This window comes from Syngnathoides biaculeatus, chromosome 2 (genome assembly GCF_019802595.1).
Source record: "Syngnathoides biaculeatus isolate LvHL_M chromosome 2, ASM1980259v1, whole genome shotgun sequence".
Lineage (NCBI taxonomy): Eukaryota > Metazoa > Chordata > Actinopteri > Syngnathiformes > Syngnathidae > Syngnathoides > Syngnathoides biaculeatus.
The window spans coordinates 26629547-26650985 of record NC_084641.1 but is presented as its reverse complement, the minus strand read 5'-3'; the positions used below and the strand labels follow the sequence as shown (position 1 = coordinate 26650985).

The window sequence follows — 21439 nt, the reverse complement described above, 5'->3', positions numbered from 1 at the left end:
TACTTTAGGTAAAAAAAAAAAAAGGAAACTGTGACGTAAAGTAAGTCCTCCTCGCCGACAGCTGATACTGCACTGTGGGAGTTTGACACATCTAAGAATTATCACGCGTGCCTGAAAGGAGGAAATTATTTTTCCACAAATATCTGTCATTGTGTTCATTGAAATTTTATGTATCAAAAGTACTAGTCGTATTCAGGATGTGGTACTTTCTATCAGTATCGGTGAGTATTCAAGTGTCTATAAACGTACTGGTATCGGTCTGGAAAAAAATGGTGTCAAACAGCCAATCGCAGGGCACATAGAGACAAACAGTTGTACTCACAATCCCACCTAGGGGCAATTTAGAGTGTCCAATTAATGTTGCATGTTTTTGGGATGTGGGAGGAAACCGGAGTTCCCGGAGAAAACCCATGAAGGCATGGGAGAACATGCAAACTCCACACAGTCGGGCCCGGGATCGAACTCGGGTCATCAGAACTGTGAGGCCAACGCTTTACCAGCTGTTCCACCGTGCCGCCTCAATACATATTACGTAAGATAAAAGTCGAGCGATGGTACCCAGTTTTAGGTTGGCATTTATCATCCATCCATCCATCCATTCATTTTCTTAGCCGCTCATCCTCACGAGGGTCTTGGGAGTGCTGGAGCCTATCCAGCAGTCATTGGACAGGAGGCCGGCTACACCCTGAACCGGTTGCCAGCCAGAGACAAACAGTTGTACTCACAGTCACACCTACGGGCAATTTAGAGTGTCCAATTAATGTTGCATGTTTTTGGGATGTGTGAGGAAACCGGAGTGCCTGAAGAAAACCCACACAAGCACGGGAAGAACATGCAAACTCCACACAGGGCGGAGGCAGGATTTGAACCCCGGCCAACCAGATGCGCCACCGTGCCGCCAAGTTGGCATTTATTTTGAGGAAACTACCGCAATGAAGTTCAGGCTCGAAATGATCGTGAATAATATCACCATTAAGCTGGGAAAGAACGACGTTACAAATGTGTGATACAGAAATTTGTATTGGCCAAAGCAGCAGTTTGCTCCATTCTTAAAAATAAATAAAATGCACAGGTGCGTTCAACAACGTTGGCAGGGGATCGGCGGAGTCTGACGAGAGAGCTGCGGCGGCGGGCAGCGAGCCGAGCTACCAGGCGGCGGAGGCCGTTAGCCCCGGACGCCGAAGCTCGGCTCGCGGCCTGGCTCGTCATTCCGCCCGAAGAACCATCCGAATATTCAACATTAATTCCAGCCACTGGTTCAAATCCGTATGGAAGTATTTCTCCGTCTTCCCAATCAACTGATATTTCTATTTCTTCATCAGATGAGGATAAATCCTAGAAGTCGGCGCCGGGCACAAATGGAATCGAGCCATTGTTGCGACACGGTACACGTCACATCCGCGCACGTAGGTCACGTGACTCGCGAAAATGGCAGCGCCCCTGAAAATTTGTAATTCTTGATTAAAAAAAAAAAATCTTCTCAAAACACGATTAAATGAGAAAGGATTTCACATCACATTGTCAAAATAAGAGTGCATATTACATGACCTATGGGATACATTGTTCATGCACGCCAGTGGATTTCCCCTTTAAGAAATGTATTAGGCCTGCTGCCATAATAACAAAACAGCATCATCAAGTGCTTTATTGTGGACAAATATTATCTATGATAAGCAAGCATTGGTGAACACTCCCCCTTTGCTCTATTGTATTTCGGCGCATTGTTTCACAGCAAGTTGTGCACACACATTTTATTGTGTCGCCGAGTCAAGGGGGGCGGGGGGGGGGGCATTTGGGGTGGGTGGCTGAGCCCATCCAGTGCCGTTGGTGGCCCATTTATCCTATCTCCGCCCCCAGCCCGCTTTGCTCCCGTGAGGGCGGCTCTTATATTGCCCCCAAAAACTCCTCCCGACTGGCGCCTTTTTTCTTTATCTGCAGAAGAGGAGACGCACATGCTATTTTTAGGGCCACGTAGGAACAAACCGCTTTACCTGCTGGTAAGTTAAAAAAAAAAAAAAAACGCGTCGCGGGTGTCGGAAAACACATAAAAAAAAAGCAGCCTGTTCCTCAGTGCAGACTTGGCTTTCCATTTAAAGGGGACGGGCTTTGTGTTAGTGTGTCGACTCGACGCGACGCTTTGTAGGTCGGCGCAGGGCTCTTTAACCGGGTAGGAGCAGCAGCGGGCTTAACGGGGGATATTCGCCGTGTAATTGACCCTGGGAGCTTGCACTTGAGCGGCAGAGGTGAGTGCACGTTTATTTTGTATTTTTTTGCGCGTAGCTTTGCACCGGCGAGCTATATTTTGACGGCGCCGGGCTCCGGCGAGAGGAGGCGACGCGCTTTCAATGGGGAGCCCGCCTATTGTTGCCGCAAAACGCGACGCGCAACGCCGTGGCTCGAAGATCAGTTTCCGTTGGATTGTTGCTGGTTATTTATTTTTAACACTTGCGTGTGCACGTAAAGAAGGGGCGCGCTATTAAAAGCGCGTGCGGCGTACAGCTCGCCGGCCCGGTTATTGTGTGTGTACGTACGTGCGTGCGAGTCGGGTGCACGCGTGTGTGGGCCTCGGGATGCGGTCGTTGCGTGAACGCGACCGCGAGGCCTGCGGCTCAAGGCTGCGCGATGCAAACCGGTTCGGCCGAGACCCGCGAGGCGGCGTGGGCTGCGCACATAAAGCAGAAATAGAGCCGAAGGGAAGCGTTGATTTTTAGGAGCTGGATGCATCGTGGTTTTTGCGACTCCACCCCTTTTTTTTTTTTTTTTTTTGGACCCTCCCTCCCCCGCATTGAAGTGTCCTCAGCGGGTTGCCCTGCTAGGCGACTTTGACCAGGTGCGGTTTTATTTCCTAGGTGTGAGACGTAAACATGAGCGACAAGGGGACAGTGGCATCCAAGGAGAAGGAGAAGGAGACTGCGGAGAAGAGGGGTCGCGGGAGACCCCGCAAGCTTCCTCAGGTAAAAAGACAAAAGTTTCAGGTGCATCAGGTTTGCATGACTCATCAGTTCCGGGAATCGAGTCCTCGCACCATCACAATTGCACCCCCGCCCCCCATTACTTTGCATCACTATCCTTTTTTTAACGCACGTTTCAGTGTCATTTTCTTTCTGCCAGTTCACAGGTAAAAGGCCCAATTTGTATGCACGCTCCAACTGTGATTGACGGGAAGTTCGCGCACCCCCCCCCCCCCAATCAACAAACTTCCTGTGTTTTGTCAGGAGCTTGTAACCCAACACCCCGAAACCAGTTTTAACCCTCTCAGACCCACCTTATACGACACGTGGTTGTCACTCCGCGCGGTGGACTGAATCGCTTTGGTGGCTGAGCTAGTAAACAAGCCAGAAATCCAATCAGATACGAACGCGCCTAACCGGGCTCACATGTGCAGTTTTGTCATAAGAACCCTGCAGCGGACTTGAAGGAAATGTTTTTGGGTTTTTTTTTTTTTTTTTTTTTTGTAATTGTGTTGGTTGCACAATTCCTTTTATTGGCACATTTTGCAGTGTAGGAATGTCTAGGTGTGTCAGTATTTCATTGAGTGAATTGTATGCCACTCATTTACCGGAGGTTCCCCCCCCCCCCCAACCCCATTTTGTTGCGCGAACAGCAGTCTCTTGAATTTCAGGAGCCCAGCGGATCGCCCACTCCGAAGAGGCCCAGAGGACGGCCCAAGGGCAGCAAAAACAAGTCCATCAGCAAGGGCAAAGTAAGTCCGCGATGTGTGCGTGCATGAGGGCGCGTCGCGGCGAAGTATTGACCGTAGCTTCTGCCGAGTCTGGATCAGCACGTCATAATTGCAACAAAATAACGCTTGCAAAACTGTGACTTCGGCTTTTAGACCAGGGGTGTCAAACTCATTTTTGTCGCGGGCCACATTGCCGTCACGAATCCCCTCAGAGGGCCGTTGTGGCTGTGAATCCGTGAAAATCTTTCACTTTGTGATATTTATGAACTGGTTTTGAATCAGGAATCACGCGGAATCGTTTTTTCAACTATTGTTCGTGTTCAGTAACTCGAAAATGCTTGCGATATCTCAACTTTGTCATTTATGATATGACAATTTGAAATTTTGTTACAGATGATTGCAAAAAAAATCACGGAAGTTGATATACATGGTTTGCCTACGCGGGCCACATAAAATCACCCCACGGGCCGGATCTGGTCCCCGGACCTTGAGTTTGACACCATCATTTAGACTATTTGATTTCATCTAACCCCCGTCAAAGATTCCCCGCGTTTTCCTTGTTAAATATCTCTTTCCCGTAAAATAGCCGCGCAAGGCTTCCCCATTGTAAAAGACGTTTTCTTAGCAGGAAGTGCAGAGCGACGCTTGCCGCGTGCTTCCTTGTCTTACAGCATCCTGCAGCGTCATGCGCGGCCTCGGGCGACGTAGCTGCAATAGTGTTTTTTTTGTTTTGTTTTTTTTTTTTACACATTGACACCAAACACCCCACCCCACCGCCCCGCACACAGTCCTAGTTCTTCTCGGCCTGTCGTCTCCATGGCAACAGCTGATTTTCTCCCTCGCCCTGAACCCTCCAACTCCCCTCATGCGCATTGCCATCGCCGCTACTATACGGCGCATGGCAGGCGGTGGCCAGAAAAAATGCTCACGCGCGCACTTGCGCTATAGGGTTAGCGAGGAAGTACCGAGCGGCCGAGGCTTTACCGTCCGCGCTCGCTTCCACCAGCTGTCTCTGAGCCCTTGGTCCAGGTGGCCAGCGAACTGGAGTGCCCTCTGTGCGGTTCCATTTGGCCTGCAGATAATAGCCAATGAACCCAGTGCCCCTTGTCCATACCGCTTTGCAGAGATTCTGCTGCCACCTGCAGGCCGTCAAAGCAAAAACAAATGGCCTTGACTGTATGTACAGATTTTTGCCTTTAGGACGAACAAGAATGTTTCTGATTATATAATACTGTTTTTGTTTTTGTTTTTTAAACCAAGCCCTTACTATATAGATGCATTTAGCGTGGCGGTACAAAAACAAAGCATTTGCGCGGCATTATATACAATCACACTTTTATTTTATTTTTTTTCTCTCTCTCTCTGTCTCTAGACAAAGGCAGAACCTGCTCCTGGTATAAAACGCAGAGGAAGACCCAAGAAGGAGGTAAGAATTTTCTGTGCAAACCGAATTGGAGCTGGTGTGGTGATTTTTCAGGGCACAATATTTTCCACACACACATTCCAAAATCCTTCAAGATGAGTCACGTTTTATCCATAAAATCTTTTCGGTTTGGACTCCGCTGACAATCGCCGCCGCTCGTCTTGAAATCGGATGGGTGGCCTGATCTCTAGCCATTCAATTTGGACCTTCTGTCACATGATGGTGAAAGAGGTTAAAGGTCAGGCACATGCTTTGTGTGCAGTCACAACCAAAGCACAAAACTAAACGATTGTTTGCAGTTGTGTTTTTTTTTTTTTTTGCAAGTGTTGCTCGAATTGAAAAGCGTGTGGAAAATTCCAAGTTTTTTTGACACGTTTGATAATACAGCGGTGCCTCGCTTCTCGACCACAATCCGTTCCAGAAGGCCGGTTGAAAAGTGAAATGTTCGAAATCCAAAGCGTGTTTTCCCATTACAACTAATGGAAAATAAAATAATGTGTTCCAAGCCTAAAAAAAATATTTTTTTCAGCGTTTTTTTTTTTTTTTTTTTTTTTTAAAAAGCTTTTCCTGATAATATACTGCATAGTAGAAATACATGTATAGTATTTCCGGGCAGGGGTTGCAAATTTTCAACAGGTTTAATATAATCGAAAATTTTAAGTCCAGAGTATCATTTTCTGAAAGTATCGGATTTTTCCCTCTGAAAAATTTGATTTGGTCTGGAGAGGGTTAAATACCTTAGATAATTAAAATCATTTTTTGCTTAAAATATATGCTTTAGGAGTAGAGTATGCTAGGCTGTCAAGAGTCCATTGCCGTATCTGTAGCGACTTGGCCCCCAGCCTTGTAAACTTTTTTTTTTTTTTTTTTCCCCCCCCGCCCTAACAAAAGTGCAGAATAACTTTAAACAAGCATTTGAATTCACAATAACAAATTGTCGTGGGTCAGCTGCTCGGGGCATCCGAATACCGATTGTCGTTTGAAAACCAAAGTACCACTGTAGTTGTCAACCGGTTTCCTTGACTTTTCAACTTGGAACACAGGAGAGAAAAAAAAATAGTCGAGTAGCTTTTCCCTTAAAACAAACATTTGACGCTTACTTATGGTCCATTTAAAGGGCCACTGTCATGAAATGCATGATTTTTAGTATGTTACTAATGAAAAAAACGACATGACATGATTTTGATGTATACAGCTTTTGGTAACTCCCGCCATGAAAAATCTCTCAAGGGATTTGCTTTCGAGTAGAACCAGGGAGTGACGTACAGGGCAGAAACGCATTCAAGCGGACTTGTTTTTTTTCCTATTAGTTTTACCTCCGGGAAGATAGCTCGTTGTTCCTTCGTGTTAGCCAAAATGCCGGCTCGTTGCATTGGTGGACATTGTTCGAACACGCGGGAAGATGGATTTACCCTTCATAAGGTTGCAAGAGACCCGGTTTGGCGTCAAAAATAGATTGCAGGGGTGCAAAGGACGAGAGCTTCGTGGGTTTCAAGTGACAGGTAGGTGTGTATGCAGCTACGAAAAAAAAAAATAATAGTTTGGGATGGACCACGTAATCGGTCTTTCATAACGTAACAAACGATCCGCGTACGCATGACGGGTGTGCGAAATGCTCTGCTGCTGACAATGGCGCACTCAGCCATGTGCGACAACGTCGTAAAAAACGCCCCGGCTCGGCGGTGTTGTTCATAGCGGACGGCGGCGGTTATGAACAACGCCGTGAAGCGGCCCGGCTCGGCCCCATGATAAGCAACCTTGTCGCCCGGGGTGGCTCGTCGCGGCGCCAGGCCTCGATGGCTTATCTCCTCCGCGGAAGTGGATGGGACAGGGAGGCGGTTTGGCCGTGATCCGCATATCATCTAAATATGGCTCGAAACAAAAGGATAATATTGCCCCGGTAACTTCACTCACTTGTGTGATGTTCTCTTCCGTGTCAGAAGGGGCGTGTTTGTCTCCCACAGTAGTTTTCAATGGCGAATGTCCTTGGTGATGTCACGGACAGGAGATGCAGCCAGTTTGGTGATCACTTCCGCAACTTTACGCGTGGATGAGGCGCTGTCTGCACATAATTATTTTTTCGTACGGACATTGAAGTGAATAATGTTATATGTATTTTTCATTACAATATCTATTTTAGAATGTTTATAGGGATGACACTTGACCTTTAAGATAAACCAAACCACCACTCTAGCATTTCTGTTAGCGGCGTCTGTGTACAAGTTGACATGCTGTTCCGACGAGGAGGATTGCGGTTTTGTAGTAAAAGTGCGATACTCGCACGAGTCGTTGTGTGTGTGTGTGTATATTTTCGGAGCGACGTCTGGATCGCATTAGTCACGAGGAGCAATGAGTCGTAGCTACGCCGCAACTTATTTTTATGAATGAACACTGCCAGTCGGGAATGCGCGAAGAAAGCCGGATGCCTCACCGTGACTCATCGGTCCCACCGTGAGTCACCCAGCCCCTCCCCGTTGTTGAGTTCCCCGCCACGAGTGGTTTGTCGAGATTTAGGGTCACGTCAATCGTGTCAGGGAAAGCCTCGCGGAGAGCGGAGTCAGCGTTTCTGTCCGGCGCTGACTGGATTGTTCTCCCTCTCGTTGCAGGAAAAGGAAGAGAAGGCATCACAGGAGTCATCTGAACAGGAAGAAGAGGAGGAAGAGGAGGAGGAGGAGGAGGAAGAGGACCAGTAATACACAACGGCACGCTACCTCACTCGACATAACTGACTTACCGTTAACTGTAACTGGACTGCATCTCCAAAACCAGTGCCACTTTCATCAACCACTGTTCCCAAAAAAGGGTCCTTGGCCCAAACAAGGGCCAGCCAACACGGTCCATAACCCCCCCCCTCCACGCAACAGCACTGGATAAAACGCTGGACCTTGCTCAAGCATAGATCTAAGTATCACGTGACAGCCGACGGGCCCTTTTCTCCATGTCATGAAATCGCATCTTTTATACTGGAGAAGGTGGGCTTTTAGGGGCCTAGTGTTTTTTTTTTTTTTTTTTTTTCCCCTCACCAAAAGATGGTTTGTAGTCTTTTTTTTTTTTTTTTCCCCCCCTCTTTACTCAATGTTACTTATCGATAATCCACGCGTCTGAGATGGTAGGGCATGTAGAGTTTCTGTTTTTGTACTGGACAACGGTGACTTTTTACCAATACTCGTCGTGTTCGTGTGACGTGGTTGAACCTAACCTTCGCGTCGTATGCTAGGTGGAGTTGAGCTTCAGTGTTTAGGGTGAGGATAGGTCACTGGTGGTATATATATATATATATATATATATATATATATATATATATATATAAAGCCCCTCCCCCCCCTTCCCAGTGTCACCTCTCACAAGTAGAACCTCCTAGGACATTTTAGGTTTTAGCTTCTCAAACAGCCTCCTCTGTCGTTGGTGTGTAGCGGGGGAGGCAACTGGTGTTTGCTGTTGATTTTGTTTGTTGGGTTTTTTTCTCATGTTACTTTCCAGTTTCATACCATTTAAAAACAAAACAAAACAAAAAAAAAAAACGTGTGCTGCTTCTTTTCAAGTGTTGTCATTTTAAAAGTACTCTAGGGTTCCAGGTTGACGGCATCATTGTCATTTTTTCAGGGATCTTTTTACCGACGGTGTTTTGCCTGCGCGCTCGCCCAGTCAATCGAAAGACAAACTGTATAACCACGAGGAGATTAATAATAAAATCCAGAGTTGTTGGTACTTTTCCGACAGGGCCGCATATTCCCCCCCCCCCCCTTTCTGCCACCTGCACCCACTTCTTCACCCAGCGCGGTTCACATGTCCTTCATTTTAGTTGTGTTATGCCATTTTGAAGATGTTTGGCTTCCTTCAACGACAAAAAGAACGTTTAAGTGTAAACTTGGCAGTTCTTCCACACACCTCAGCTGCTACAACCTCCTCCGTTTTAAAGCCGGAAAACTGCAAATTGAAAACACAATGCCTAGCGTTTCGTACCTCATTCAGCAGGCTATTTCATTGCAATTAACTTTTGTGTGTGTGTGCGCGACTGTGTACTCTGGCACTACTCTGACAGGTTTCTGTAGTAAACTTTTCTTAACATAAACGTGGTTGAAAACGCCTCAACTTGCTCACAACTGCAGCTTGAAGACTGGCTGGTGTTTGTTCGTACGCGTGCGTGTTTGTGTGCGTGACGCAAAGTCAGCTCGACAGTTGTGTTTGCCGGCTGATAAGTTTGAGCAGGTTTTTATTTTCCTTCAGGTGCACTGAAACGTTTTAACGCCGGACACTTCTCCCGCTCGTTTGGCGAAAGTCGTCATGAAGTGGTCATTTTTGTCCCATCGAATTCCACAAAATTGGAATCACATTGCATAGTGACATCTACATCTGTTCATTTATATACTGTAAACTGTTGAGGATGGGATCATTCTTTTTAATGGACACCGTATGTAAATGTACAATGTATATATTTTCTATGGTGCCCTACGATTTGTATGAAATAAAATGGTCAAATATCATTTTCTGTCATTCTTCTGTCATTCTGGGTGGCAGCAATCGAGCACGTTTGGCTTTGAGTTTATTGCGGTTCTAGTCGGCTATTTTTGGCTTTTTGGTGAAATAAGAACAGGTTAGATCAATACGACCTAATCTTAACTTTTGAATGTGCAAGTACCGCAACTTGGCATTTGTCAAATGAGCTGAAAGGCAAAATTCATCACAGGTGTATGATTATTTAACCAATGCATATTTCACTAGCATCTGGTCAACACTGATCAGTACTACTGTTCTGTCCCCACAAGTATTTGTTGCAAATGGCTCAACAAGCATACTGTTTTATTTTTCTTAGAAAGTGATGGTTTTGGCATCTGCATGCGCTCGCAATATTTACATCATGAGAGCAAGCGCAAGACGGCTACGAATGAAATGATCCAAACGGTATTTTTCTCAGAGGGAAGTGACCACTGAGTTGTGCGTGTTACTGTCATCAGAAATATTAAACATCATACTTGGGGAGCGGTCGGAGAAAGGCACAAAATTGTCCTTGGAAAATAATGCTGTTCAGCTTCTTGTTACAGATAAGTAAACTACTGAAACGTCAAACCGTTGGACATCCGTCCAAAGGTTTAGAGGTCAAATGAAATTTTTCTATAATGGTTAGAGTAGATGGTTAGAATCACCTGAAAGACAAATCTTCAAGTATTCTTTTTGCGAGTAAAGTAGAAAATGCGTTATCCAACCTGACAGACTGGAAACATTTAGAGCGCAGTCTATAGAGTTCGTGCACGTGACGTCACCATTTTCACGGCACCGTATTGCCGGTCAAAAAGAGATGCTTGACAGTGTGGGGGACATTAAACCGGAGAGGAATATTCACAGTGCTCGAGACTTGTTGTGCTGTTGGTTGTTACAACAGACAAGACAGATATTTAAAGACATCATTCTATGAAATACCAGCTGAAAAGTTGAGAAAAGAACGATGGATGCTGCCCAACCAAAGACACACGACTATGTAGCGATCACTTCATTTCAGGCAAGAATTATTCTTAATCTCAAATTCCCGAGAAGTATTTATAACGCCAAGTTGGCTCATTTGAGAACAATGTGTTAAAAAAAAAAAAAAAAGGGAGTAATCTCCAACGTACACAGAAGCGTTTTGCGGCCACACATTAAAGTTTGGTAAACCTCTCCTCGACAGATGTTTTTTTTTTTTTTTTTTTAAATATGCATTTTTCTCAAATGAGTCCAATGCATATTTAAAAAAAAAAAAAAAGTCAGTCACAGTGATGTTTACGTAGGTTAATGTGCCTAAATACGCATTGGACTCATTTGAGAACAATGCATATTTAAAAAAAAAAACGTCACAGAGAGGTTTACCAAAGTTTAACGTGTGGCCGCAACACACTTCGTGCACACAGGAGCCGACTCGCTGTCTTCACCCCCCCCCATCATAGTTAATGAATGCGAATTTGTGTAAAACCAGGGGTGTGTGTGTTTCTTTCGGCTTGTCCCTTTCGGGGTTGCCACAGCGTGTCATCTCAGATGAACGCATATATATGTTTGGCACAATTTTTACGCCGGATGCCCTTCCTGACGCAACCCTTCTCAGGGAGTGGAGGCCCCAGTGGGATACGAACCCACAACCTCTGGTTTACCAAACCAGTGCTCTAACCAGGGGTCATTTATTTAAATATTGGTATTTGTATTGAAAAAAATCTGAGTGGCTCCATCACAATGTGGGATTTATTCTTGATTGAGAACAGATCCAGCAACAAAGTATTTTGTAAGCGTCCAGACTTTTCTACGCTTTCAAACTCATCCGTGTAATTCTTGACAACTTATTCACCAGATCCATGTGTAGCTTCAGTTGTCCAAGACAAGCAGAAGCGGGTTAACAGTCCACTTTCTTTTCGGCGAAAACATCGACTTCGGCATTAAATATGGGTCCTCTATGCCAAGTGTCTCTCATTTTTCCATGTACCTTTGTTTATTATAACCTTCTAAACGTTTAACGGTATCGGACAAAACTCTGGGCGTCGTACTATAAGACGTATTTTCGTGCCGTCTCCAACCAACTTAGCATTGAAGAATGCTTTGCTAGACCGTCAATATGGCCAGTCACGTGACTTCGGTGACGTAGGTCCACGAGCTCTATAGGATCAAAACAGTAAGCTTCGAGACGAGTAAATCTCTCAATGCAAAATCTACATTTACAAATAACAAAACAAAATGTTTTTGGTCAAAGTATATATTCTGTCATTACACCCAGTGTAATAAACTAGTAATGACTGATCCTGTTGTACCGACAATGCAATCCTCAGACGTTTAAAAAAAAAAAAAAATCTACATTGACAAATGTTTTCTTCAGCAAACTTAAAAGCAACAACTGAGAGCAGAAAGAATATCTCAGAGGTGGGTTTCATAACAGTGCAGACAAAATTTACATCGATCCATTCAAGCTGTAGTAGAATTCAGTGGCTCAGTAACAAGTACAATTCTCGTATGACCGTACAAGAGTTAAAATAGTTTGAGGAAAACGTGGCTCAACGAATCAGATGAGGTTTACATTTCAACCAAATAACCTGGTCTCTCAATCACATTGCATAACTTGCTCAAATGCACTGAACTAGTACATTCTGTGTGATGCGTCGGCACTAACTACTAAGAGTCCAGAATGGCTTTGAATAAATGGGGGGGGGGGGGGGTCCTATCATTGGATACAGTCACAACCATGGCATTCATCTCTGGCTGGAGGGTGAACCTGTGCTGCTGTCACGTCTTCTGCACAGGACATATTTGGAGCGGGAGTCATTCAGAAGAACGCCGGATCTTGTTTATGTTCATCCTGAGGTTTTCATGCCATCCTTGCGACTCACAGGATTTGGCAAAACCCACACGATCTAGATCACGGGACACGGATGTTTTTTGTTTTGTTTTTTTTCGAGGGGGGAAAATAAAAAAAAAAAAGATCCTCGGCATTCTTTGAATGAAATAGAAAGTGAGTCACCCGAAAACTTTTTGTTTTCATGAACAGCTCACTTATTCAGAGAGATGATTACTTTCTCTTTTGTGATCTGCGAAGGTGTTTTTCCTAAGGCGCCGCAAAAGCTGCAGTCCAGAATGAATTCCAACACAATGGCGGGTCCAGAATGTTCAGGAATACTCGATTAGCTGGACTGACGTGTGAGCGGTAGGCACGGGACTGAATTAAACGAAAAGAAATTTATATGCTCTGGAAAGATGTTCCGTTTTAACACGGGTCACCAAAATCCAGTAAAAGATTGTGAAGAAATAAATATGATGAAGGTTGTTCGTACTGCAAATGCCTGACTTGTTGTATTGAAACATTAAAGGGGAAGCCGGGGGGGGGAAGCAATGCTTTTGTTGTTAGTGCAGATATTTGTCTTGCATTGTCATGGTTTGTATTCTTCAAGCATCTTCGGTCAGAAGAGGGCGTCGTTGTTGGTACCTTCTTGCCCAACCTTGAACAACCTAACAAAAGAGAAAATATGGTACTGTTGTGCTAAAAAAAAAAAAAAAAAAAAAAAACTGTAGCGTGAATTCAGAGATTTGTTTTGAAAAACATTCCATGTGTTGGAAGATAACTGTTAAAAATATGTGCAAAGGATGACAATCATCACCCGGTGTGATGGTCTGAGTGCTCCCGGTTCTGAAAAGTCTTCTTGTGATTAACGCGCAGGCGCGTATATTTTGTAAACTTCCGGCCAGTCTGAAACATCCCCATCCGCGCTTCGACGTGTGCCATTCGCCAACTTGTCGCCGAGCGTTCATGTTCGCTACGGACGTCCCAGAAAGACGAACACAGCGAACATCCATGTGTACATATTTTTATCAACTTTTGTTTTAAGGTTACATTTCTGAGTTACTTGGTCACAACATGGCAGAAACCAACTAAACTGGACCATTGCAAAAAATATATGTATAAAGTCAGTAACTCTGCACTACGCAATGGATGGAGCCGTGAGCGTGATTGACAGCTCACTTTTGACCAATCAGTGAGCGTCATTTTCTGACCTCCGCCCGTGCTGCCTACAGCCCCGATCCTTTACCCACAAACAAAAGAGAGCGCGTGGTTACTTTAAGCCTCTGAATTGCGAGTGTATAGTCCTGCTTATATCCGATTTGGAAATATGGTGCTTCGATGTGGCCTGGGAACGTGTAATGGAGATGAGCGCTACCCAGAGAGTTTCCCGGGAGGATATCTGTTGCGCTTTCCCACCCCAAAGCGTAATTTAGATAAATGCAAACTGTGGATTAAGGCTCGTGGCCGACCTCACCACCATCTGAACGTATCGAAGATAAATCAGCACAAAGTCGTCTGTTCCAAGGTAATTTACTCAATTAGTCGGTGTAATATTTATAAAGGAAAGAGGGAAGCTCTACCTGAGCAGGGCGAAACTCAAAAGCTTCCAGCCGCACCTCGGCTCTGCTCTCAAGCGCTTATCCATGATTAAACGCATCACGTGAATACAAATATTTTGGACCTACATTCACGTGTACAGTACATACGTTCAGACCGACAGAGGACACGCATACTGCCATCGTTTATATAAATTATCCACTATGAATGTGGATATCGTTTCGAATCGACAAGTTCATGTAGCGCAAAAATGGAAACTTAGGCATCGGAAATCTTATCGCATTCGATGTCCAACGTTAGTTTATGAGATGCTTGATTTTTTCGCATGGACTTACGGCCAACACGTTGCAGAAACTTGAACTGGCGTTCCCGTTTGGGAAAGTTCGACATTATGAATATATCCCTGTTGAAAGTAATTCAAGCCTTTCTGTACAATCTTTGTCAATATTTCTGATAGCATGGGCAGAAAGGAAACAAAAATACTATCGGGAATTCGCTCTAATGAATCACGCTCGTAACATGCTTCGGCCGCACTGCGTCCGCCATTTTGATCGGTAGCTCGGGGAGCATAACAACAGTAAGCAGGCGTGGCTTAGGCGCCCCGTGCGGGTCTATCCATTAGCTTGAATCTGATTGAAATGCACTGGCATGCCCTTAAAAGGACCGGTCATGCTAAAAAAAAAAACCTCAATTTTAGCTGAATTCAAACAAATGTCTCCACAGAGACCGACTCATCGGCAGTTATGTACAAATGCTTGATTTCAGATGATGCTGACGAGGACGATCTAACCAGTTATGTTTCGGGGACAATTATCTTTTTACACAGGGCCAGGTAACTTGGGGGGAGTTTTCATTTTTTTTTTCTTAGTAAATGGAATCATCATCTAAAAACAGCATTTTAAGTTCACTTGGGTTTCATTTGTCTGATATCTACATTTGTTTGATGATCAGAAAACGAGACTTTACGCCGATTTTCAGTTGATAGACTTAAAGTGTGATAATCCATCAATGCTCCGCAAAAGACATTTTACCCCCCGTCGCCATTGTGCCCAGTACATTTGAATTCATTTTTACAAAACAAGTTTTATTTTTTGCCTCGTCACGTGTCTTATGAAGTAGAACTGTAAATATCTGATGGCCAATAAAGTTAGTTAAAAAAAAAACTGTCGGCGCATGGGAGAGACAAGACGGGTTGAGAGACACAACACGCAACGCCCGGATCAGATTAAAATTTGTCAAATTTGCGCTTTCACGATTGCACGATGTAAGACTACTGCAATAAAATCTTGTATTCTGATACAATTGCATCATGGTTTTTACCATCGTTGGGCTTTATCTTGCAAACTGAAATTTGACTGGGGACATTCGTTACTGTGGCGATGAAAACACAAGTGGATCGAGCCGACCGTGTTATGGGGACAAAAATAGCAAAAGCGTGTGCTGGTTTGTCACCGGTGCTTAAGAGAAGGCGAGGAGAATTCAAGGCTTGCTTGAGGTATGTTCGCATACTTTTAATACGATATGGCTGGCAAGCAGGCAACAAAACATTACGGAGCTGAGCAAGCTAGTGCTAGCGCTTTTGCTGGCAGTTGTATGCAAACATGCTGCTGTTCTGTCGAGTCGTGCTCGAAAGCTTCGGTGTGGGGAAGTAATTTAATTACACTCAGTTACAATTCATTGTTTCTGTCTTGTTGTCATACTGATTTGACTTGAGTGAATAGAATAAGGTGGCACGGTGGATCATCTGGTACAGCGATGGTCTCACACTTCTGAGGACCCGGGTTCAAACCCAGCCTCGCATGTGTGGAGTTTGCATGTTTGCCTGCGTGGGTTTTCTCCTGGTGGGCACTCCGGTTTCCTCCCATATCCCCAAAAATATGCAACATTAATTGGACACTTTAAATTGCCCCTAGGTGTGATTGTGAGTCCGGCTGTTTGTCTCCATGTGCCCTGCGATTGGATGGCAACCACATCAGGGTGTACCCCGCCTCTTGCCCGTTGACAGCTGGGATAGGCTCCAGCACTCCCTGCGACCCTCGTGAGGATAAGCAGCAAAGAAAGTGGATGGATGAATAGAATTCATGATCTGACCGGAGCACTGAATCATATTTTACAATAAAAATTTCTCACCAACAAACAAAAAGTAGATACATAAAATACTATAAGTACTTACTGCCATCTAATAGAAGGCCTTTTTTCTGTCATGATGCCTCACTGGCATAAATACATGAACAAAGATACATTATCCATTCATTTTCTTAGTCGATTATCCTCACGAGGGTCGCGGGAGTGCCGGAGCCCATCCCTGCCGTCAACGGGCAGAAGGCGGGGTACACCCTGAACTGGTTGCCAGCCAATCGCAGGGCACATAGAGACAAAGAGCTGCACCCAAAATCACACCTAGGGGCAATTTAGAGTGTCCAGTTAACGGTGCATGTATTTGCGACGTGGAAGTAAACCGGACTGCCTGGAGAAAACGCACGCAGGCACGTGGAGAACATGCAACCTCCACACAGGCCAGTCAGGGATTGAACCTGCAACCTCAGAACTGTGAGGCCAACGCTTTCCAGATGATCCACCGTGCCGCCAAGGGGCCATTTAAATAGACTCATTGGTCCGGTGACCGGTTAAGGTTTTTTTTTTTTTTAAATTCACTGATCGGCCCCAAAAATCTTGATCTAAAATATTACAGTATATAAGATTTTGAGAAAGAGGGTGCAATACTTTTTCACAGCACCATATACTTTGTGATTTTTTTTTTTTAATCAAATTTAAGAGGGTGGTAAACAACATTTCTCTGTGGTGTCAAATTTCAAAGAAATTTTCACTTCACAGGGACATTTTTGATCTAACAGCCAAGAAATAAACACGCCCCTCATCCAATCGAAATAAGGAATAAAGTAGCGGTTTTGCGCGAACATCTTATGTGCGGTAAACACTGCCATCTACTGTTTCGAATCACGTGGGGCAAGACTTGGACTAGAACAATAATTTCAAGAATCCAGCCGTCCGGCCATTATCTGAGTTGCGTATGCAACTATATTTGCATCCCAATCGGGTTTACAGCTGGGATTTGGTTTGGTTTGATCCGAATTACATGACTTGAACGTAGCCCACGTGACCTTCTCTATTTATTTAGATAAAAGCTACGAGTTGATCAATCAATCAAAAGCCGTTAGGAAGAGTTTTCAACATGACTAACAGCCATTTTGTTGACACCCATACGGCCCAATTGGTACCAGACAGTTAATTAAGCGAAAAGTTCTGCCTCACAGTCGTGAAGTTCTGGGTTCTAAATCTTGGCTCCTGTCGAGTTTTCACGTTCTCCTCAGTCTTGCCTGGGTTTTTCCTCCAGGTATTCTGTCTGGCCTCCTTTCACATTCCAAAAAGCATAACTCACAGCATTAAAACGTGTGACTGTGAATTGTGAGATGTCGTTATGTCTTCTGTGATTGACTGGTTTTAAGACCTGGTCAGGGTGTAGCCCCACCCGTTGCCAGAATTCAGACGGGATGAACACCAACCTCAGTCAGGACACCAACAAAAACAAGCGCTACAGAAAATGAAATAATGTTTGGCCTCATCTTTTCCACTTGATAATGCCGATCCTAGCACACGGGTTCCGAAAACAGCCAAAAACTCAACACTGCTATAATCGAGCTGTGCTGGTTCTGATGTTTGGAACTAAAACAGTCCCTGAATTGTTCTATTTTCTTCGAGCAAGCGGCTGTTTTCCTACACATTAGAGGAACTGAGTTGTCAGAAACCGACAGTAACAGCCTAGCCACATAAGAGTAGATGAAGCAACCAAAGGAAACCACATAAATTTAAAAATAGAAACTAAGAAATGTATTTGTACAAGTGTTCAATTTATAACGTTTCAGTGAAAAAGAGAAGTTTGCCTTACTCTGGTGTCCTCTTCTCGCCACAGCATCTCTTGCTCAGCTTCATTCACCTCCTCTGAGGGGTCATAGGAGTAGATTGGTAGCAACTGATGGCGAAGTCTATCAAGTCTGAGAAGAGAGCGCAAGACCACATTCAGAGACACAAATCATCGCGAGCAGGTTCATCTCAAACAAGGGACTGCATCTTTACCTCCGTTTTTTACGAATATACAAGATCTGAAACAGAAACACAGAAATATAAGTAGGTTCTTTCTCATACATGCATTTCCATACAAGATGTGGTTTAAGCAAAACTAAAAACATGCACGTTAGGTTGACTAAAAACTCTTAAGACTGTTTATAGGTGTGAATGTGAGGATGAACAATTGTTTGTCTTTGTGTCGCCTGTGATTGACTGAAAAACCAACACCTGCTTAAAGGGGAAATCCATTGGTGTGCATGAATAATGTATCCAATAGGTCATGTAATATGCACCCTAGTTTGACAATGCGATGTTAAATCCTCTCTCATTTAATCGTGTTTTGAGAAGATTTTTATCGACAATTACGACTTTTCTGGGGCGCTGCCATTTTCGCCAGTCACATGACCTACGTGCACAGATGTGACGTGTACTGTGCCGCAACAGAGGCTGCCCAGCGCTGATTTCTTAGATTGATCCTCATCTGATGAATAAATAGCAGTATCGGTTGATCGGGAAGACGGAGGAATACGTCCGTTCACAGCTGTGAGCGGTGCCGCTCACGCTGCCGTGTAACTAGTTGGCATTGCGGAGTCTTGTTTGTTATCGGAATTAACCGGGACCCGGTGCGGCGGCGGCTTCGGGACGGCGCGCTGCACGATTGAGCTCTCCACCGGCAGCCCGGTGCCGAGCCCGCGCACGGGACGGAGGAAATGCACGTGTTGGTTTCAAGCGGAAAGTGTCCAAAAAGTTACCAGAGGGATAACTGACTTGTGGCGGCCAAGCGTTCATAGTCACTTTTTGATCCTTCGACGTCGGCTCTTCCTCCACAATGCGGAGGAAAAAGCCGTGAGTGACGCGTGTTATGCGGGGGACAGACACCCCCAAGCCGGCTCGCTGGTATTCCTTCCTCTTCCCGATCAACCGATAATGCTATTTCTTCATCAGATGAGTATAAATCCGAGAAATCAGCGCTGGGCATAAATGGTGTCCCATGTAATCGAGCCTTTGTTGCGGCACGTAACACGTCACATCCGCCCACGGAGGACATGTGACTCGTGAAAATGGCAGCACCCATGAAATTTCGTAATTGTCGATAAAAATCTTCTCAAAATGAGAGAGTATTTAAAATCACATTGTCAAAATAGAGTACATATTAGATGACCTATTGGATACATTGTTCACGCAAACCAGTGGATTTCCCCTTTAATGTCACCTGGATAGACTCCCAGTCACCCACACCCAAATGAGGACAAGTGGACAGTTATTGTCAAAGTAGGGTACGTGGGCTCGTTCTCCTGATATAGTTATCGTAATTCCAAGCTTACAGAGTGCGCCTGGTTATAAGCCTCACCTGGTACATTTGTAAAGGAAATACCATTTGGTACATATATACGCCGTAGCTGTATAAAAGCCGCAAGTGCCCACATTGAAACCCTCATTGAAACACGAGATATTTACAAAGAAAGCCGGTACACGGAAAGAGTTTAATGCTAGTGAGGCGCAAACACTAGCGCAGCACTAACATGGCCGGTAAAAGTCACTTCCTCGGCACATACATTGCGGTCTCGCTCTTTCCTTTTCCGCTCGAGCGCCCCCCCTTGAGGCCGTTAAAAAACAATGCGCAAATTCGCCACATAGCCGCATAAACCGCAGGGTTGAACGTGTGTGAAAATTTAAGTCGCGGCTTGTAGGCCAGAAATTACGCTTACCTCATTACATCGGGATTCTTTTAAAAAAAAGTGTGATTAAGCATTTATTTCAGTGCATTATTTTAAAACTAAGAATGAAGGCTAATGAAGTTATTAAGATGCCCCCCCCCCCCCCATATCTAAGTTCAGTGGCTGAGGGAAACGGAAGTCTGGGCATCCCCGTTAAAGCTCCCGCCTCCCTGCATCCTAACCTCGGATAAGAAGTAAAAGAATGATGAATGAATGAATTTAAGATCAGTCTAATTGTTTAAAATGTGCATAACCTTACAGTGGCTAGCTAAAGTCTCTGTTATGTTTTTGAACACGATTGTATTTTAGTTGTAGTCGTGGCTTTGGTACTCGACGGGCTGAGTATTTCTTTAGGCGGGACTATATTTGAGAACCGCCGTGCGGTTGTTTGAGAGGTCGGGAAGGATGTCGGGTTTTTGCTGAAAGTCATCCGCCAACTTACCACCGCTGCAGCTATTCCAATGACGGTGATGAGGAAGAATGGCACCAACACATAGCTGACCGCCACATCCCCATTGATGGTGGGGGACGGAGTGGTGCTATTCATTGCATACAATCAGGGCAAGGGGGCTGCAGGGGGCTGCTTATGCAGGACCTTCACAGGAAACACCAAACGCCCACCCAGGGACACACACTGTGCAGCGGCTGTCTCCTCGAGATGCTCCCTTGTTGATCAGGCCTCATCCTTTACATTCATGTGACTCCCGCATGATACCGCCGCTCCTCCTACTTGCGACAAACCATACAAGGCATTTATAATAACATTTAGTGAACAAGTCAGTCATATTTTAAATAATATCAGAACACCATTAAACGTTGACATATGTCTCGGAATGATTGCAAAAAGCAACAAGTTTAAGATTTCTCCCAAAATCGAAAATGCCATTTTCTCAAGTACAGCACGCGACCTGCTTGACTGACCCTCGACGCACTTCCGGCTTGAAAAGGTGCCGCAAACTGTCGCGCACGCAGAGCAACTAGTTTGGAGCTAACTTAGCTTCTGCGAGTGTATCATAAAAGTTATTTTAGCACGTAAACATGCGCGGGCTAGCCACCTGCATAAAGCCGCTATTTATTTCTCACGGGCCACACGCGCCGCTTGCTTCGTTTTGAAAGGAAAACGATGTGAATTCTCTACTCACCTTCCGTGAACCGCGTCAATTTGTTTGTGTTTGCTTCCGCAAACAGCTTATCTGGAGCACGTTAGCCGCAGGAGCGACGGCAGCGGCGGCGCTTCCTCTTTCAAAATAAAACGACACACGCCCCCTCTTCGATATGCTTTTTTTTTTTTTTTCCACAGAAACATTGCCGGACGGTGGCATTTTTTTTTTCTTCCACCCATTTTCCAAGCCACTTATCCTCACGAGGGTCGCGGGAGCACTTATCTAAAAAACTAAAAAAGAAACAAAAAAGACTGGCTAGCGCATACATATCTAGCGGCGTGTTGATTGGTTGAACCCAGTTGGCCGCCATCTTGGTACTCCAAAACGCGTGGAAGACATGGTTTACAGGTTGGATTATTGCGGGGTTTCTCCTCAAAATTTGGCATGTAGAATTAAAACTGGTCGTGTGAGCTTCACATTTTTTCAGTGCTGGTAACATGAAGGATTTTTAATTTGACTTGGTAACCCCAAAAAGGCAAATACAAAGTAAAGACTAAGAACACCGTGACTACCAAGAAACCT

General features: G+C 44.8%; 3 protein-coding genes and 1 long non-coding RNA gene across 10 annotated transcripts in view; 2 read left to right on the top strand and 2 right to left on the bottom strand.

The window, feature by feature from the left end:
- Window positions 1-389: 389 nt before the first annotated feature.
- LOC133513335 (uncharacterized) lies at window positions 390-7702 on the bottom strand. 2 transcript variants are annotated; one of them, XR_009798459.1, is made up of 3 exons: window positions 7020-7702; window positions 4667-4821; window positions 390-1440 (listed from the first exon to the last, which is right to left on the bottom strand). It is a non-coding gene; the product is annotated as an uncharacterized LOC133513335 (long non-coding RNA). The 2 variants fall into 2 exon arrangements; XR_009798458.1 differs by lacking the exon at window positions 390-1440 and having other exon boundaries at window positions 3710-4821; window positions 7020-7167; window positions 7537-7702.
- hmga1a (high mobility group AT-hook 1a) lies at window positions 1840-10669 on the top strand. 6 transcript variants are annotated; one of them, XM_061844013.1, is made up of 5 exons: window positions 1840-1997; window positions 2850-2954; window positions 3623-3703; window positions 5055-5108; window positions 7712-10669. In XM_061844013.1, exons 2-5 carry the CDS (start codon window positions 2865-2867, stop codon window positions 7796-7798), a joined length of 312 nt encoding a protein of 103 aa, XP_061699997.1. In that variant the 5' UTR covers window positions 1840-1997; window positions 2850-2864; the 3' UTR covers window positions 7799-10669. The 6 variants fall into 6 exon arrangements, with proteins under 6 accessions (XP_061699997.1, XP_061699977.1, XP_061699962.1 ...); XM_061843993.1 differs by having other exon boundaries at window positions 3608-3703; window positions 7712-9607; XM_061843978.1 differs by having other exon boundaries at window positions 3605-3703; window positions 7712-9599.
- A 209-nt stretch (window positions 10670-10878) lies between these two features.
- On the bottom strand, window positions 10879-20483 carry smim29 (small integral membrane protein 29). The gene is made up of 4 exons (XM_061843945.1): window positions 20197-20483; window positions 18046-18071; window positions 17858-17963; window positions 10879-13061 (listed from the first exon to the last, which is right to left on the bottom strand). Exons 1-4 carry the CDS (start codon window positions 20299-20301, stop codon window positions 12999-13001), a joined length of 300 nt encoding a protein of 99 aa, XP_061699929.1. The 5' UTR covers window positions 20302-20483; the 3' UTR covers window positions 10879-12998.
- Window positions 15320-21439, top strand: part of LOC133513282 (protein kinase C and casein kinase substrate in neurons protein 1-like) — a 46242-nt gene continuing 40122 nt past the window's right edge. The window contains exon 1 of the mRNA XM_061843907.1: window positions 15320-15445. Within this exon, the coding sequence (XP_061699891.1) occupies window positions 15330-15445 (116 nt within the window). The 5' untranslated portion in view covers window positions 15320-15329. The remainder of the gene's footprint in view (window positions 15446-21439) is intronic.